This window comes from Heptranchias perlo, chromosome 16 (assembly GCF_035084215.1).
Source record: "Heptranchias perlo isolate sHepPer1 chromosome 16, sHepPer1.hap1, whole genome shotgun sequence".
Lineage (NCBI taxonomy): Eukaryota > Metazoa > Chordata > Chondrichthyes > Hexanchiformes > Hexanchidae > Heptranchias > Heptranchias perlo.
The window spans coordinates 18,738,538-18,757,744 of NC_090340.1; the positions used below are offsets into that span (position 1 = coordinate 18,738,538).

At 43.3% G+C, this 19,207-nt stretch overlaps 1 protein-coding gene across 4 annotated transcripts in view; it reads right to left on the reverse strand.

The window, feature by feature from the left end:
• tradd (tnfrsf1a-associated via death domain) overlaps positions 1-19,176 on the reverse strand; it is a 29,655-nt gene extending 10,479 nt beyond the window's left edge. The window contains exons 1-2 of one of the 4 annotated variants that reach the window (XM_067997732.1): positions 19,124-19,176; positions 7,053-7,197 (exon numbers count right to left, since the gene is read on the reverse strand). In XM_067997732.1, coding sequence (XP_067853833.1) covers positions 7,053-7,188 — 136 coding nt within the window. In that variant the 5' untranslated portion in view covers positions 7,189-7,197; positions 19,124-19,176. Of the gene's footprint in view, positions 1-7,052; positions 7,198-7,856; positions 7,964-8,605; positions 8,803-17,035; positions 19,069-19,123 lie in introns of those variants that run through there. The other 3 variants (XM_067997735.1, XM_067997733.1, XM_067997734.1) reach the window with 3 other exon arrangements.
• Positions 19,177-19,207: the final 31 nt, after the last annotated feature.

Consider the following 19,207-nt stretch of genomic DNA (forward strand, 5'->3'; position numbering starts at 1 on the left):
AGCAGGCCTAAAAATGGATAAATCCCCAGGCCCGGACGAAATGTATCCCAGGCTACTGTGTGAGGCAAAGGAGGAGATTGCGGGGGCTCTAACACATATATTCAGAACCTCTCTGGCCACAGGGGATGTGCCAGAGGACTGGAGAACCGTTAATGTAGTACCATTATTCAAGAAGGGGAGTAGGGAAAAACCGGGGAACTACAGGCCAGTGAGCCTAACATCAGTGGTAGGAAAATTATTGGAAAAAATTCTGAAGGACAAAATTAGTCTCCACTTGGAGAAGCAAGGATTAATCAGGGATAGTCAACATGGCTTTGTCAAGGGAAGATCATGTCTGACTAATTTGATTGAATTTTTTGAGGGGGTGACGAGGCGTGTGGATGAGGGTAACGCAGTGGATGTGGTATACATGGATTTCAGTAAGGCCTTCGATAAAGTCCCGCACAGGAGACTGGTCAAGAAGGTACGAGCCCATGGAATCCAGGGTGCCTTGGCACTTTGGATACAAAACTGGCTTAGTGGCAGAAGGCAGAGGGTGATGGTCGAAGGTTGTTTTTGTGACTGGAAGCCTGTGGCCAGTGGGGTACCACAGGGATCGGTGCTGGGTCCCTTGCTGTTTGTGGTCTACATTAACGACTTGGATATGAATGTAAAAGGTATGATCAGTAAGTTCGCTGATGATACAAAAATTGGTAGGGTGGTAAATAGCGAGGAGGATAGCCTCAGTCTGCAGGACGATATAGATGGGTTGGTCAGATGGGCGGAACAGTGGCAAATGGAATTTAACCCGGAAAAGTGCGAGGTGATGCACTTTGGAGGGACTAACAAGGCAAGGGAATACACAATGAATGGGAGCACCCTAGGCAAGACAGAGGGTCAGAGGGATCTTGGTGTGCAAGTTCACAGATCCCTGAAGGCGGCGGAACAGGTAGATAACGTGGTAAAGAAGGCATATGGGATACTTGCCTTTATTAGCCGAGGCATAGAATATAAGAGCAAGGAGGTTATAATGGAGCTGTATAAAACACTGGTTAGGCCACAGCTGGAGTACTGTGTGCAGTTCTGGTCGCCGCACTACAGGAAGGATGTGATCGCTTTGGAGAGGGTGCAGAGGAGATTCACCAGGATGTTACCAGGGCTGGAGCGCTTCAGCTATGAAGAGAGACTGGGAAGATTGGGTTTGTTTTCCTTGGAGCAGAGGAGGCTGAGGGGGGACATGATTGAGGTGTACAAAATTATGAGGGGCATAGATAGGATGGATACTCAGGAGCTTTTTCCCTTCGTTGAGGGTTCTATAACAAGGGGGCATAGATTCAAGGTAAAAGGCAGGAGGTTTAGAGTGGATTTGAGAAAGAACTTTTTCACCCAGAGGGTGGTTGGAGTCTGGAACTCACTGCCTGAGAGGGCTGTGGAGGCAGGAACCCTCACAACATTCAAGAAGCATTTGGATGAGCACTTGAAATGCCATAGCATACAAGGCTACGGACCAAATGCTAGAATATGGGATTAGATTAGACTGGGCTTGATGGCCGGTGCGGACACGATGGGCCGAAGGGCCTCTATCCGTGCTGTATAACTCTATGACTCTAATTCTCCCTTCTAACCAATTTTTATTAGTTCCCCTAATTCCAACCCTTAATCTCTAGTAATCTCCCATATGGGACCTTATCAAAGGCTTTTCCAATGTCCATGTACACTACATTTCCTCCATCTACCATATTTGTTACCTCCTCAAAGAATTTGACATCAGGTTTGTCAAGCACGATCTGCCCTTTTGAAATCCGTGCTGGCTACTTTTAACTCTCTTTATCTAGATACATGGTAATTTCATCCAATTGCACGTCATACAACACATTGAAAACTGGCCACTCAGAAGCTAACTGACCTCAGCCACTGAGCACAAAGCTGGTTCCAAACAACTGAAGGCTGCCAACCCTAGTCAAATTCCATCTCAGCAGAGTTCTGCATAATTGAGGTTAAGGTTCTTGGGAAGCAAGAGAAACAGAATATTTTTACAAAATTTCCCAAAAATGAAAAAAATGAGCCTGTCTTCCTGTAATGTTTCCCTCTCACTAATTCTTTCTGTTTTTTTCTCTATCCTCCCATTCCTCTTCCACTCAGTCAGTCTCCCTCTTTCTCCAGCTAGCTCTAACGCTGTCTCTCTTATCATTCCTGAATCTCTCCAATGGTCTCTGACTATTTCCTTCTCCCTCTTTCTATAAGAAATAGAGGCAGACATTCTTCCAAAAGAAGTCACCAAGATAATGGATGAGGAAAATTTGGTAGACATTGTCTATCTAGACTTCCAAAATGCTTTTGATATGGCAGACCCAAATCCACCAGAGGCTTCTCTAAAAGATTGAAGCCTCTGGTATTGGTGGCAATCTACAGCACTAGATTGAGAACTAACTGAAAGCCCGCAGGCAAAAACTAGTTGTAGGTGGATTTGGGTCTGCTCGGAGACCTGTCACCAGTGGTATCCCACAGGATAATAAAAGGATGAAATTGGTATAATAGTGAGAAATGATCTTGGCTCAGAAGATCAAGATGTCGAATCAATTTGGTTGGAGGTAAGAAATAGCAAGGGAAAGAAATCACTGGTGGGAGTAGTATATAGGCCCCCTAACAGTAGCTACACTGTAGGGCAAAATATTAATCAGGAAATAAGGGGGGCTTGCAAAAAAGGTAATGCAATAATCATGGGCGATTTTAACTTTCACATAGATTGGATAAATCAAATTGGCAAAAATAGCCCTGAGGAGGAGTTCATAGAGTGTATATGGGACTGTTTCTTAGACCAATACATCGGGGAACCAACCAGGGAACAGGCCATTTTGGATCTGGTAATGGGTAACGAAACAGGATTAATGAATGATCTCAAAGTAAAGGACCCCTTGGGAAGCAGTGATCATAACATGATCGAATTTCACATCCAGTTTGAGAGCGAGGATCTTGGGTCTGAAACTACTGTATTAAACTTAAATAAGGGCAATTATAAAGGAATGAGGGCGGAATTGGCTAAAGTGGTCTGGGTAAACAGATTAGATGGTATGATGGTGGATAAGCAGTGGCAAACATTTAAAAAGATATTTTGTGACTCGCAACAAAAGTATATCCCTGTGAGGAGGAAAGACGCCACAAAAAGGGTGAACCTACCATGGCTAACTAAGGAAGTAAAGGATGGTATCAGGTTAAAAGAAAAAGCATACAACATGGCAAAGATTACTGGTAAGCCTGAAGATTGGGAAAACTTTAAAACCAGCAGAGGATGACAAAGAATAATAAAGAGGGAAAAAATAAGTTATGAGAGTAAACTAGCAAGAAATATAAAAACTGACAGTATATAAAAAGGAAATGGGCAGCTAAAGTAAACATTGATCCCTTAGAGGATGAGACTGGGGAAATAATAATGGAAAACAAGGAAATGGCAGAGGAATTGAACAGATATTCTGTATCTGTCTTCACAGTAGAAGACACTAATAATATACCAATAATAGTAGAAAATCAAGGGGAAAAGGGGAGGGAGGAACTAAAAACAATCACTATCAGTAGAGAAAAAGTACTAGGTAAACTAATGGGTCTAAAGGCTGACAAGTCCCCTGGACCTGATGGCTTGCATCAGAGGGTCTTAAAGGAAGTGACTACAGAGATAGTGGATGCATTGGTTGCAATCTTCCAGAATTCACTTGATTCTGGATTGGAAAACTGCAAAGGTAACACCCCTATTCAAGAAGGGAGTGAGACAGAAAGCAGGTAACTATAGACCAGTTAGCCTAACATCTGCCATTGGGAAAATGCTAGAATCCATTATTAAGGAAGTAGTAGCAGGACATTTGGAAACTCAATACAAATCAAGGAGAGTCAACATGGTTTTATGAAGGGGAAATCATGTCTGACAAATTTATTAGAGTTCTTTGAGGAAGTAACGGGCAAGGTGGATAAAGGGGAACCAATGGATGCAGTATATTTGGATTTCCAAAAGGCATTCGATAAGATGCCACATAAAAGATTACTGTACAAGATAAGAGCTCATGGTGTTGGGGGTAATATACTGGCATGGATAGAGGATTGGCTAACTAACAGAAAACAAAGAGTCGGGATAAAAGGATCATTTTCAAAATGGCAATCTGTAACTAATGGGGTGCCGCAGGGCTCAGTGCTGGGGCCTCAACTATTTACAATATATATCAATGACTTGGATGAAGGAACAGACTGTCTTGTGGCCAAATCTGCGATGAGGACACAAAGTGTTTGCAAAGGGATATTGGCAGGTTAAGCGAATGGGCAAAAATTTGGCAGGTGGAATATAATATGGGAAAATGTGACGTCATCCACTTTGGGAGGAAAAATAAAAAAGCAAAATATTATTTGAATGGAGAAATACTACAAAATGCTGCGGTACAGAGGGATCTGGGTGTCCTCGTACATGAAACACAAAAAGTCAACATACAGGTACAGCAGGTAATCTGGATGGCAAACGGAATATTGGCCTTATTTCTAGGGGGATGGAGTATAAAAGCAGGGAAGTCATGCTACAACCGGACAGGGTGCTGGTGAGACCACACCTGGAGTACTGCGTACAGTTCTGGTGCCCTTATTTAAGGAAGGACATACTTGCATTGGAGGCAGCTCGGAGAAGGTTCAATAGGTTGATTCCGGGTATGGAAGGGTTGTCTTATGAGGAATGATTGAACAGGTTGGGTTTAGAAGAATGAGAGGAGATCTTATTGAAACATACAAGATTCTGAGGGGACTCGATAGGGTAGATGCTCAGAGGACGTTGCCCCTCATGGGGGAATCTAAAACTAGGGGGCATAGTCTCAGAATAAGGGATCACCCGTTTAAGATGGAAATGAGGAGGAATTTCTTCTCCCAGAGGGTTGTGAATCTTTGGAATTCTTTACCCCAAAAAGCTGTGGAAGCTGAGTCATTGAACACATTCAAGGCTGAGTTAGACAAATTTTTTGATCAGCAAGGGAGTCAAAGGATATGGGGAAAAGGTGGGAAAGTGGAGTTGAGGTAAAAATCAGATCAGCCATGATCTCACTGAATGGTGGAGCAGGCTCGAGGGGTCAATGGCCTACCCCTGCTCCTATCTCTTATGGTCTATGGTCTAAGGGATCAGACTAAGGGCCATTGCTGTTCACTATTTGTAATAATGATCTAAATGTAAGCGTTGGGGGAACGATCTGCAAGTTTGCAGATGATACAAAGATAGGTGTGCGAGTTAGGACTGTAGACGATGCTTGAGTACTACAGGCAGATCTAGATGTGTTGGGAGATTGGGTTCGTGACTGGCAAATGTTGTTTAACTTAGAAAAGTGCATTGGACAGGGTGAATGCTGAACATATATCCTTGAGGGAAAAGTACTAAAGCCGGTGAAGAAAGATATCTGGGCATTTTAGTGCATAGTTCTGTGAAGGCTCATGGCCAATGCCATGAAGGGATAGCTAGAGCGAATAGGGTGCTAGGGTTTATTTATACGACAATTGACCATAAGACAAAACATGCTATTTTGTCCCGGTTAGGCCTCAGTTAGAATACTATGTCCAGATTTGGTCTCTTCACTTGGTGGGTGATAGAAGCTTTGGAAAGAGCAGAGAAAAGAGCTACAAGGTTAATACCTAGTTTGAAGCATCATAGTTACCAAGATAGGCTCAGAGCTGGAACTCTATACTTGAGAATTGTAGACTTAGGGGTGATTTGATCGAGGTTCATAAGATGATGAAGGGAATCGATTGTGTTTGTGCAGACAGTTTGTTGTAATTGAATAGGTAAGTGAGGACCAGGAGTCACAATCTCAAGTTATGCAAGGCCAGACCTAGGTTAGATGTTAGGAGGTGGTTCTTTTCCCAGAGAATAGTGGACCTGTGGAAAAGGCTGCTTGATCGTGCGGTGAATGCTGAATTCCTTCGAGCGAGCTGGACCTATTTCTGGCTGGGGCAAAGATCATCTCATACAAAATGTATAACCTTAATCAGGGCCAGAATAGTTTTCTGGACAAGTTTTGATCACCTAAAGATGTGGGAGAGGAATTTTCCAGATGTTTTTTCCCTAATTGGCCTGGGTTTTACCTGGTTTTTCACTTCTCTCAAGAGATCACATGGTTTTCGGGTGGGGTGGGGCGTGTATATATTGTGATGCACAAGGCTTTGTAATTGTGTGGGTCTTTTCCTGTCCGTCATTGTTTGTATATTTGTAAACTGCTGTGATCTAGTTCAGAGTTGCTGTAGCAATGGCTACAAAATATATACTTTTTTAAGCAAATATGCACATGTAAACACAAATGTTACTTTGCCTGATCTCATTCCTGGATATTTTCCCTAGAGCTCATGCTGGGGAATGTGATACCAACACATTCAGGGAAACTGATGTTACTTGAATTTTATTTTTTGTATTTCTATGGGTAGAAATGTTTTAAGTCATGCACTGAAAGTCTGTGGACACTCCATGTCAATGGGTAATACATAAAAGATATTAGTTTTGGATCATTCAAGACTCAGGTCTATTTATGGAAACTGAACATGAACAGAGCAAGTTGGGAGAAAGCCCAACCTAATCACAATCTCATCTTCCTCTAACCAGACTCCCTTACAGGGGACTACTGTACCCAGTACCCATGTCTAACGTAACATGCTGCTGTAACATCATATTGGAAGTAGGACAATGGACAATGAGAGGGTTAGCCTCGGCCAACTATCTCCAACAACACATCATTTAGGAATCTAGAAGCCGATTAGGAACAGGGATCTTCCTAGATGGAGAAAATCTGATAAATGTAATATTCTGGTGGTTTAACTGGTTCGATAAAGCACTTGTTGAAAATGTCCCCCAAAGATGAGTTAAATCTGGACTGACTGATGGCTTCTTTATAGTCGATCTCATGGACCAATCAGCTTGCTCAGTGACACTCATGATGTCCGCAGAGAGGCTATTAAAAGCCTCTCTGCGGACAGCAGGAAAAACACCTTGCCGTCCAGCTTATTGACAATAACTGGCACAGAAATCAAGAATGACTCCATTATAGAGACAACTGAAAGTTGGAACTTACCTGCAAGAGCCAGTTTCAGAGCTTTATAAATCTTCAGCCGCATTGGTGGGTCCTGGTAGAGGGCAGATAGATCCATTTTGTCTGAGTGGATGAAGAGAAACACACTGCCCACCCAGGCTGGAGCCACAAAGTCCATCTTCGGCCACTGCAACAGACAAAACAGAGATGTCACCAAAGCAGTGAGGCTGTCTCGCACGCTGGCCACCTGGGGAGTGGGGTGTGGGTCGAAACGCACACACAGATCAGTGAGGGCATTTCACACACAGAGATATGGGTCCTTCCCCAACATCAAGTCAACTACAAGTGCTGATAAAATCTTCAGGCACTGGAGAACTCAAGATTAGACAGTTGAGTACATCATTAGCCATGGGGTCACTTGTCCAAAATGCGATTGTCAAAGGTCATCAGAATAAAGAAATCGGTGCAATGGTGAAGCTGTGCCACTAGCAAACTTAATAATATGTCCACTTAGATTTAGTTAATAGTTTGTATTTTTAATTTTTTTTTCAATCTTCAATGTACCACTTGTGCATTCACAAAATATCGATTAGATTTAGTAAGCGGCCACTGACACTTAAGGGCAGAATATCAGAACTGTACCAATTTTTCTCCACCTTGACTCCATGAATGAAAAATAGGACTCCTGAAGATTGGACCTGGCAATTTGAATAGATGCCTATGTGGACGGATGTGGCAGTACATGTCATTCAACACACTGGTGCTATATAAAATCTAGGGATGCAAACATAAAGGTTATGAATGTGAAAGTAGTGGTTAAGTGTGTAGGCATACGAGAATATTCACCTTCTCTTCACTGCAATACACCAATAGTTTCAGTAGATCGAGCAAATCACAGCTCTCCGACTGTACCAACAGGAGTACAATGTCCCTTTGCCCTTTGTTCTTGATACTGCTTCCCCTGTGTGTAGAAAATTACTATAAAGTACACAATGTCACCGGCACTGGGGTCCAGTGTCCTTTTTCTGTGTAGTCTGAAGCCTGCTGCTTTAGTACCAAGGCTCGGTCAAACCCAACCTCTTATTGACAAGCTCAAATAATACAGCCAAGCATATTACCAGACTGACGATTGGTTTCACAAAGTACCGTGAGCAAGGTGAAGCTGACCTACCAGGGTGTGCTACCCAGGAATGTGCGATATCGGCAGCAACTTGGAAGGATCAGAGGTAGGAATGTGAAGTGAAACATAGTAAAACAGATGTCAATTTTATTTGTTTGCAGTCACAGGCAGAATAATAAAGCTAAAAAATTGTTTTTCATTTGTACCAAGAGAATGCCTTAATCCCAGCCTCACTTGCCACGTCACCAGTGTAAACTTTTCTGCATCGCTAGCCAGCTATGCTACAGCCTCCCTAAGTGAGATCATCGATTTAGCACCAACATATTTTGTCCTGCAGCCCACACTGTAAACCAGTCTGACTGCCCGAACTCATGTCAACATGAAAACATTAGGGCCCACGGAAAGGAAAGACTTTCGTCCATCCGACCAGACTGAATTCGAACTGGTGTCCTGGGACGAAAGGCCAGTGACTCACCTCTCTGACAACATATAACTGAACAGCAATAATGAGCACCCATGAATCCAGCAAGTCAAAACGCACCCGTGTCCTTTCACCAACCTACTGTCCACCTGTGAAGCACGGTATCTATGAATAAACTTTCAAAATAAAATCCTGGCAGAGCAGTTTGGGATTTTCAGTTTCAGTCTCAAAGCTCCGTCAAAGTCTGATGTTTTCACAGGCCCTTCCTGCTCTGGGTATATCCGGTAACCAAATGGAGCAAGCTTCCTGATCAAGCCTTAGGCAGACAATGCACTTTCTACTTTTCATAATAAGGGCTCCCAGTTATAACAAGCACGCAAATCACAATTCCTTCTCCCTCTTCTGGGGTATGTTCTTTACATTAAAAAAAAGGTTTACTTAATCATAGCACTTTTTTTTTAAAGCAGCTCTATTAATTATCCTCTGCCTTCCCTTGACAGTCCAGCTGAGATCGGGAGCTCACAGAGTGGGCATCTGTACACGCAGAGACACGAGCTGCCCCACAGCGCAGTGCACCAGGGGAGCGACTTGCCACTCCACTGGGGAGAACAAATCAGCTTGCGAGAGACTTTGGCAGACCCAAGCTTAAAGCAGCTGGTCCGGACGGCCAGTGAGCTGTCTCCTGCCTCGGATATAACGGCAAGGAGTGCTTGGCCCTTCAAAATACGGTACCTGGAGAAAAAGGATCAGACTGCAGGTGGATGCGGCTGCACAGGTAGTACCCTTGGTTGTCCACATTAAAACAGCATCGCTGGCACGGTGCCAGGAGAGAAGCTCTGTTTTAACTCACTTTTTCCCCTCAAGACATTTTTACATTTTGTTCAGTTGAGAGAATCACAATTCTAAAGTTGAAAAGCCCTGCATATTGCCCACTGCTCCCTTTAAAAGGGGAACAGAAGGATAATCATGATTAATACACCCTGCAAGCGTTACCAAGGCACCCTACAAGTGTTACCAATACACTCGATAATCTATTGAAAAGCACCTTGAAATTAACACAGGGATTTCCTGTACCGATTACACATCATACTGAGGAATAGCGCAATTTTTAAACTTCCTGCCATTGTATTACATTGAATTTAAAATTCTCATCCTTGTGTTAAAACCCTCCATGGCCTCAACTTTCTCTATCTCTAACCTCCTCCAGCCCTACAACCCTCCGAGATCTCTGCATTCCTCCAATTCTGGCCACTTGCGCATCCTCAATCTCCTTCACCCCAGCATTGGCGGCCGTGCCTTCAGCTTCCTAGGGCCGAAACTCGAATTCCCTCCTTGAACCCCTCCACCTCTCTCTCTTCCTTGAAGACACTCCCTCTTGCACCAAGCTTTTGGTCACCTGTCCTAATATCACCTTGTGGCTCAGTGTCAAATTTTGTCTGATTACACTCCTGTGAAGCATCTTGGGACATTTTACTACGTTCAAGGCACTACAGAAATGCATGTTGTTGTAATTTAACCACCTTGGCCTGTGCAGCGGCCCGGCCTCTGCTTCTTCCGAGACAGCAGGCTCCCCAGCTGGCATAATCTTTGCTTTTCAGATGAACACCCTGAATTTTAGTCGACGGAAAAATTCGGGTCTCTGCTAAATATCTGCAACAACCTCTGGGTGGGGTGGGGTGGGGCAGGGCAGGAGCTATTTCGAAGATAACAAAAAACCTATAACTAGCTTAATTCTCCAGACTTCACACCTGGCTTTACACAGAGCCACAGTGCCACCTGCCAGTAGGAAGACAGTACTAAATTGACAACTGTTCTCCCAGCTGAAAGTGCCACACTGCACTGCCATCCTATTAAGAGTGAAAATTCAGGTTTTATCCCTCATCCTTACTGACGGCACATTTGCAGGAATCACGTCGGCCTATGTATCCGTTAATGTTACAGCCTCTAAGAGCAAAGATTTCCTCTGTGCGCTGCATGTAACAAAATCCTTAATCTCTCCGTTGATATAATTACAAATCTTACATCTGATGTGTATCTGTCATTATACCTTCCAAACCGGTCATTATACCTTCCAAAGCCCAAAAAAAATTGCAACTAGCTTAACCAACTAGGCTACCAAATATCTGACTGGCTAAATGTAATCAAAACTTGGTTTAAAAAAAACAGGGAACATAAGAAATAGGAGCAGGAGTAGGCAATACGGCCCCTCGAGCCTGCTCTGCCATTCAATAAGATCATGGCTGATCTTCAACCTCAACTCCACTTTCTTACCCGACCCCCCTATCCCTTGATTCCCCTAGAGTCTAAAAATTTATATCTCAGCCTTGAATATAGTCAACACTCAGCATCCACAGCCCTCTGGGGTAGAGAATTCCAAAGATTCACAACCCTCTGAGTGAAGACATTTTTCCTCATCTCAGTCTTAATGGCCAACCCCTTATCCTGCAACTATGCTCTCTAGTTCTAGACTCTCCAGCCAGGGGAAACAACCTCTCAGCCTCTACCTTGTCAAGCCCCCTCAGAATCTTATATATTTCAATGAGATCACCTCTCATTCTTCTAAACTCCAGAGAGTATAGGCCCACCCTACTCGACCTCTCCTCATAAGACAACCCTCCGATCCCAGGAATTAACATGGTGAACCTTCATTGCAACCCCAAGGCAAGTATATCATTCCTTAGATAAGGAGACCAAAACTGTACACAATACTCCAGGTGAGGTCTCACCAAAGCCCTGTACAATTGTAGTAAGACTTCCTTACACTTGTACTCCAACCCCCTTGCAATAAAGGCCAACATGCCATTTGCTTGCTGCACCTGCATGCTAACTTTTTGTGTTTCTTGTTTGAGGACACCCAAATCTCTCTGGACACCAACATTTAATAGTTTCTCACCATTTAAAAAGTGTTTTTCTATTCTTCCTACCAAAGTGAGTGACCTCACATTATACTCCATCTGCCACATTATACTCCATCTGCCACCTTCTTGCCCACTCATTTAACCTGTCTATGTCCCTTTGCAGACTCTTTGTATCCTCCTCACAGCTTACTTCCTCACTTAGCTTACTTTCCCACTTAGCTTTGTATCATCAGCAAACGTCAATACATTACACCCGGTCCCTTCATCCAAGTCATTAATAGAGATTGTAAATAGTTGAGGTCCAATCACTGATCCTTGCAGCACCCCGCTAGTTACAGCCTGCCAACCTGAAAATAACCCGTTTATCCCTACTCTGTTTTCTGTCCGTTAACCAATCCTCTATCCATGCTAATATGTCACCCCCAATCCCATGAGTCCTTATCTTGCATAACATATGAGAAATAAGTAATGGAGTAATGAAAATGAGTAACCTGCAGAAAACTGAGCAATAAATGCCTCAGTTTGCCCCATGTTATCCGACAGCAACTTGCCCACCATGAACCCCACCAAATTTTGTAGTTTCATCGCTATTTCAAGCACACAGAGGGGAGGCCGGGGCCTTTCCATGGATATAAACAGCAATCAGTGGGAGTCTATCCCTATGTGGGTTCCTCTGAGCTATCGCCTCATGCTGGGGAATAAATGATATCGACTCAGTGGTGTCATAGAATCCTGGGAACCCATTTTCCTATACATAAACTATCTGAGCCTCTGGAATAAGATTAGAGCCTATAACTCACTCTTGGCGTCCATGATTCCATATATAAAACCATCTGCAGCCTTCTATTAGACTGCAGCTTTGCAATGACTCCCAGGTATGCATTAGTCAATTGCCAAATTAAAGCACTACAAAAAGAGCTCTTTCTCATACTCTGTTCCTGTAATCCCTAATGAAAAGTACTATGCAGGTTCCAGCTCCAAGCTTCTTCTATCCATCGCAAGTTAATTTTTTTTTTAAAAACACAAAATGGAGGGCAAATCCAAAACAAAACCTGGACAATCAAGGGCTTTGATTTTGCAATGATTTTTAAACTCCAATTCTGTAAACCTGCCTCTATCTGTTGTCATAAGGAGTAATGGTGATCACAGCATTATGGAGGACAGATTATATTTTTGCAATATAAACTTTGGAGACTATAGCTTTCAAAAGGAGCAGCATTTAATTTCTAGCTGTTAAAAAATAAAAATATCTTCCAACCTCAAACCCAGCTGATCCTGCCTGTCAGCATGTCTACTGCACACGTCAACGTGTTACCCGTTGCCTGGGAAACAGGATCTACTGTAGGCAAGTGGGACTCAGCTGCAGCCCCTCAGTCCAAAAGAAGAACTATTATATTTATAAAAAAACACACAAAAATGATTTCAAACACATTTTTGACAAAACTGATAAAGTCACAAGTTACAACAGAACATTACTGTAGTGGGCTGCCTTCAATGTAAAGTCTTCTCCCCATGTACAGGGGAGGTGTCTGCAAACATATCGACAATCTTGTATGGTAAAACAAAATCTTTCTCCATGCACTGCTGGAGTGATCTGTGCCAGTCACTGGTAAAACTGGTCTTTTAAAGAGAATATTTCTTTAAAGAGCCCTGTAACTTGAGAATAAGATCACAATGCTAGGGAATCCTTAAATGATTCTTATTCCACCTTCCACTGTTGAGGGCTCAGTTCCACCCGCCCTACAGCCAGTCAGTGGCCCGTAGGCACAAATTTTCACACAGGTGACTCAGACTGTTAAGTGTGAGACTTGAAGTTATAAGAGAAAAACAGTGTTAAGTTGATTTAAAATTGGTTGTTTTATAGTCTATTCGTCTTCATGTGCGTTTAAAAATAATTTACTTCAATTTAACGGAAAGATAAGACGGTTTGTTCAAAGATTTAAACATCACTCGAAAACACCTTTTCAACGGGCACAAATTATGCTTGCAGTGCCTCATTGTGACTCACAAAATGAAGAGATGCAAAGTCTGCCCAAGATTCTCTAACTGAACGAGAAAAGGCCAAGTTGTAATCAGAGCTTCTTCCAACAGAACTGAACGTTGCCTCAGTACCCACTGGCTCAAAGCCCATCTCTAGTACCAACCAGGCATCAGTCAGTTCTGCCATCCAAGATGCACTGGACACCACCAAATTCATGGCACTCTGACTATTGTTCAAATGTAACACAAGAATGAAGTGCTCAAAGAAAATGAGCCTCCAAATAAACCACTGTTTATGGTTAGACCCCATCTGGAGTACTGCATTCAGTTTTGGGCACCACACATCAGGAAGGATATACTGGCCCTGGAGTGGGTGTAGCGTAGATTCACCAGAATGATACTGGGGCTTAAATTATGAGGATAGGTTGCATAAACTTGGCTTGTGTTCCCTTGAGTATAGAAGATTGAGGGGTGATCTGTTAGACGTGTTTACAATCTTTAACGGATTTGAAAGGGTAGATATGGAGAAACTATTTCATCTGGTGGGGGAAATCAAGAACAAGGAGACATAATCTTAAAATTAGAGATAGGCCATTCAGAGGCAAAATTAGGAAGCACTTTGTCACACAAAGGGTAGCAGAAATTTGGAACTCTCTCCCCCAAAAGTCTGTGGATGCTGAGACAATTGGAGCTTTCAAGACTGAGATAGATAGATAGATTTTTGTTAGGTAAGGGCATCAAGGGATTATGGAGCAAAGGTGCAGATTAGCCATGATCTAATTGAATGATGGAACAGACTCAAGGGGCTGAATGGTCTACTCCTGTCCCTAATGTTGTTATGTTCCCAAGAAGAAACGCTGACATTCAGAGAGGAAGCATCATACCTGCCCATTGATCTCTCAGACTGCAAGGTTTGTTCTCAGTTCAACTCCTTACTGGGTTCATGGACTTGCTGGCATCAACACAATGCTATTGCCAGCATTATGATGGCACCAGTGCATAAAGATCCCTGTCTCAGGACCAACTCATTCCTGTTCCACTGTCCACAATGCAAGTTCTAAGACAGTTGCTCTCCCAAATAATGAACACTAAAATGGCAAACGCTCCTTTATATGGACACGCCAGCTCTTCCACAGATGTACCTCTCATTGCTGGCAATCTCTCAAATGAAATTCATTCCAATGAATAGTGCCTTGGGATCTTTTACTGAAGGGCAAGCAAGGCCGTGGTTGAATGTCTCATCTGAAAGACTGCACCTCCAACAATGCAGCAATCCCTCAGTATTGCACTGAAGTGTCTGCCTAGATCATGTGCAAGTTCCACATTCTCACCACTCTCTGGGTAAAGAAATTACCCAGAGCACATGGAGTAGTTTATAGAATCATAGGTTGCAGCACGGAAGGAGGCCATTCGGCCCATCAAGTCCGCACCGGCACTATGCAAGAGCAATCCAACTAGTCCCACTCCCAGAGTTGAAATGAAGGGGAAGCTAGATAAGTACATGAGGGAGAAAGGAATAGAAAGTTATGATAGGGTTAGATGAAGTAGGGTGGGAGGAGGCTCATGTGGAGCATAAACACCAGCCTGGTAGGCCGAATGGCCCGTTTCTGTGCTGTACTTTCTATGTAAAAGTCTCCAGAGTGGGGCTTGAACCCTTTAACCATCTGACTCAGAGTGCTACCACTGAGCCAAGGCTGACACATTACCCAGGTTTCTGTCAGCGCCAAGATATCAGTAGTCATCCTGATGAGATCATGGATGGTGTGGATCTTATTCATGAAGAAGTGGGGCAGTGACTGAAGATCCACTGGCAGTGTTGGGGGCAGTGAAGGAAGTGAACGAGATGGAAACGAGGATATAGAAGCTGTCCCTGACAAGCAGGCTGGGTGAGAAGGAAGGGACAAGTGCCACAGTGGAGGACACCAAGCGAGACACAAAAGGAAGCCATGGACTCATTCAAGAAGCATTCAACTTTAGGACAGAGGCTGGTGGGAGAAAGGATCAAGGGAGGCACGATGCTGGAGATGGAGTGAGATGAAATGGGACATGGCTGGGTGGAGAAGAGAAGACAGAAGGGCAAAGCCTGTGGACTATTGAGATGACCATGTGGGATTAAGGCGGCTTGGGTCTAGCAGCCAAAGCATGTGTGCAAATGGAAACTTTAGGTTACGTGGAACAGGGGCAGAGAGCTTGGCATCACAAAGAGTGGTCACTGGCATAGGGCCTGATACAAGGCAGGGAAACCAGTCCAGGATTCTGAGGGTCTGTTTAGAAGGGGGACCCTCCAAACAAGCATATGTAGTGGAGTGAAGGTTCAACCAGCAACCAGTGGTGAGAAGTCAAGTTAACAACCTCTCCACTTCAGCCTGGAGAAGTGTTTTCTAAAGACTAAGCAGATGCCATTTGTAAACAACCAGTTTCATAACACCTTGGGAAAGGTCTGCTTAGTTCTCCATCCTTTATGGGCTGATAACTCTTCTTAGAGAGGCTTTAGTCATATTTGTGGGAAAACATCTCCAAATTCTAGTGGCAAGCACCTCTGTCGAGGCAAATTCATCGTTGTTCACAAGGTCACATCAGTGGAACTTCTCACATCAGTGATATCCTCATCGCTAATGGAGGTTGACTTGGGACCTCGAGAGGTGGTCTCTAGAAAGCGGAGCTCTTGTTCAACGTTGCCCCCTCCTCCCCAATCACACTGGCGACAGACACATCTTTTCCAAAAAGGTGAGCCCATCTTCTTGATGAGCAAGCTCAGGGTCAGTGGACAAATTCACAATAAGGTTGGCACATGATCTGTTTGCAAGAGAAGAGGAAAGTTTCATTTTGCAGCACTTCCAACTTGTGGCACACAGCAAGTCAGTACTTGCCTGGACAGGCAATGGAAAGGTAGTCTGGTACACCAACTAGCAAAACAATTCTTGTTCTTGGTCCCTCTGTCTCATTGCTGCATGAATCACAGGACAACAATCTCACCTCAACACCTAACTGGGGTGGACAACAAATCAGCCAATTCTCTCGATCAACAGTTCATCCACATGAGTGGATTATTCATTCTGTTGTAAACCAAGATCTCTTCAGGACTTGTGGTTACTGGAAATCATTCTTTTTTCACATCACCAGACAATTTTTCAGTTTCCCCTCCACTGTTCGTGGAGGAAAGATTGGACAATCTGTCATTCGAGGTCTCACCGATTTCTTTTTGCCTTTCTACCCTTTTCACTAAGTCACAGGGTCCTCCAAAATCCAGAGGTCTTTCCTCTCAACTGTCACGCCAAATCTTCCATCTGGACCATGCAGATTTGCAATTAACAGCCTGGCTATTGGTGGAGGGGGCAACGCAGTTTTTAAATCAAGGGCTTTCTTGTCCAGTGGTAGATACTTCATAACTACCAACAAGCTGTACAACCTTAACTGGAAGAAGTTTATAGAGCAGCATATTAATCATGACATCAACCCTCTCTGTCTGTCTATATTGCATCAATGTTACTATATTTACTTTGCCAGGTATGCATCTCTGTATGAAACAAGAACATATAGCAGCAATTTCAGCTTTCTGAGATCCACTAGCTGCAGGTTCCTTGAGTGAATATCCATTCATCTCTCATTTTGAGTGGTTTTGAATGCACCAATCCAAAATGCTTACCTTTGGTATTATCGTGGAAGCATCATTTAGTTATTATATAAATTGATGCATTTCCCTTTTGGACGGACATAGGACCTGAAGTTTCTCAGATGGAAAGATGTTCTTCTCGTCGCCCTAGTTTCAGCATGAAGAGCGAGCAGGATTCAGGCGGTGGTATTTCAGCATCCTGATTTAATCTGGTAGGTAGTACTTGGGACACACTATAGGAAACTCTCCAATTCTCCCGAGGCTGACTTCACTCCACCATGTCACATTTAAAATCAAGAACTCCACCATGTGGAGAAATCATAGCTGCAAGCCCACATCCTATTACTCGATGGGCCCGGGTAGCAAATATCTTTAATGAACAATTTTTCAAACCTCAATATTTTAAATTGGAAGTACTCAATGGTCTAAATCACTTTTATTCAAACTACCCCCTTCAATGCCTTTTGGGTGAGATGTGAAATTGAGGTCCTGTCTGCTTGTTCAGATACAAACATAGGAATCAGATAGACTTGAAAAGACCAACTGGTCCATCAAATATGTCCCACAGTGTCATTCTGTAATTAAGCATCAAGACCCCAATGCTCCCACCCACTTAAAAGATCCCACGACACTATTCAAAGAAGCAATGGGAGCTCTCAGTGTCCTGGCCAATATTCCTTCCTCAACCAACATATTAACTGGTCATTCATCTCATTTGCTGCTTATGGGGCCTTGCTGTATACATGTACTTACATAAAAGTAATTCATTAGCTATGAAGTGCTTTGTAATGTCCCAAGAATGTGAAAGGCACCATACAAATGCAAATTCAAAGAAACAATTTAATTTTCATTTAAGTATGTGAACACCTGTAGTTAATGGCCAAAGAAGTACAAGCCAGTGAGTCTCAAAAACATGGTTTGAGCATCTCAACCTACATGGGATGCATTCTTAATAAATAAGCACTTTTGGGCTAGTACTGTCAAGAACAATGAATAATGACTGCCATCAAGTTCAAACTTTTGGTGCTATCTGTATTTCACTCCCAATCACCAGGCTCCATTCACTGACTGAAGAGTTATTACTCATGAGCCTCTGCCTACGCTACACTGAATTGGCTACGAAGGGGTGCAACAAAATCCAACTTATTTCCATTCTTTTCCACCTGAACAGCTAAGACTAAAGATTCGCTTGTGCCAAAAATCACACCAAGTCCTTATTCTACCTCTCTGTTGGCTCAATGAACTGACAATGTAATGCCATTTTCAGCTTGACTCAATTGCTTCTTAATCTAAAAATTGGTGGATTAAAGCCCCACTCCAGGACTCGAGCACATAACTTAGGTTGACATTTCAGTGCAGTACAGAAGCAGTGTTGCATTGTCAGAGATGCCTTCCTTCAGATGAGCCATTAAACCAAGGCCTCATCTCCTTCCTATGCAGACATTGAAGATTGCACAGTACTAATCAAAGTACAGAGAACTCTCCCAGTGTATTAACCAACATTCTTCTCTTGACCAACATCACCAAAAAATAAACTGCAGTCAATTCTCACGTTGCTGCTTGTGGGATATTGATGTGTGCAAAATGGCTGACACAGTACCCTATATAACTGATTAAACTTCACAGCAAGTGCTTTGGAACGTTTCCCGATAAGGAGTTATATAAATGCAAATTACTCCTTTAAAAAAAGTTTCCACAAGACCTCATCCTTCCTAAATACTCGGTTACAGACTTTGAGCCAATAAAACTAGACATCAAATAAAAAGTACCATGAGCATAAATTATTTTTTAAAATTCTCCATTAATCTAGTCAGAAATGAGCAACATCCTCTTACAAGCTCTTCCATTGCTTAACCCTGCAAACCAGCAGAGCGAAACTTCCTCTGGACCGCGAAACATTAAACCCCAGGGATAAATACTGGGAATTGGCAAGACAAGAAACCCAACCTTTCCCCAGCAGACTGGTCATGCCCATCTCACTTAGAATAAAATAGTCCATTTCCAGGCGGCCTACCGCGTGTAAACAAACCCACTGCTGTGCTTGTACTAAAACAACCGGAATTGGGCCTTGATACCTGGTTGCTAAGTTACCCCCGGTCCTGGTGACCCCCATTTACCTACCACAATCTCTCCGCCACGCTCTCAGCCCCACTTCCGCCCTCTCACATCACTTCTGCTCCTGCGCTGCGTGGCTCAGTTCTTCTG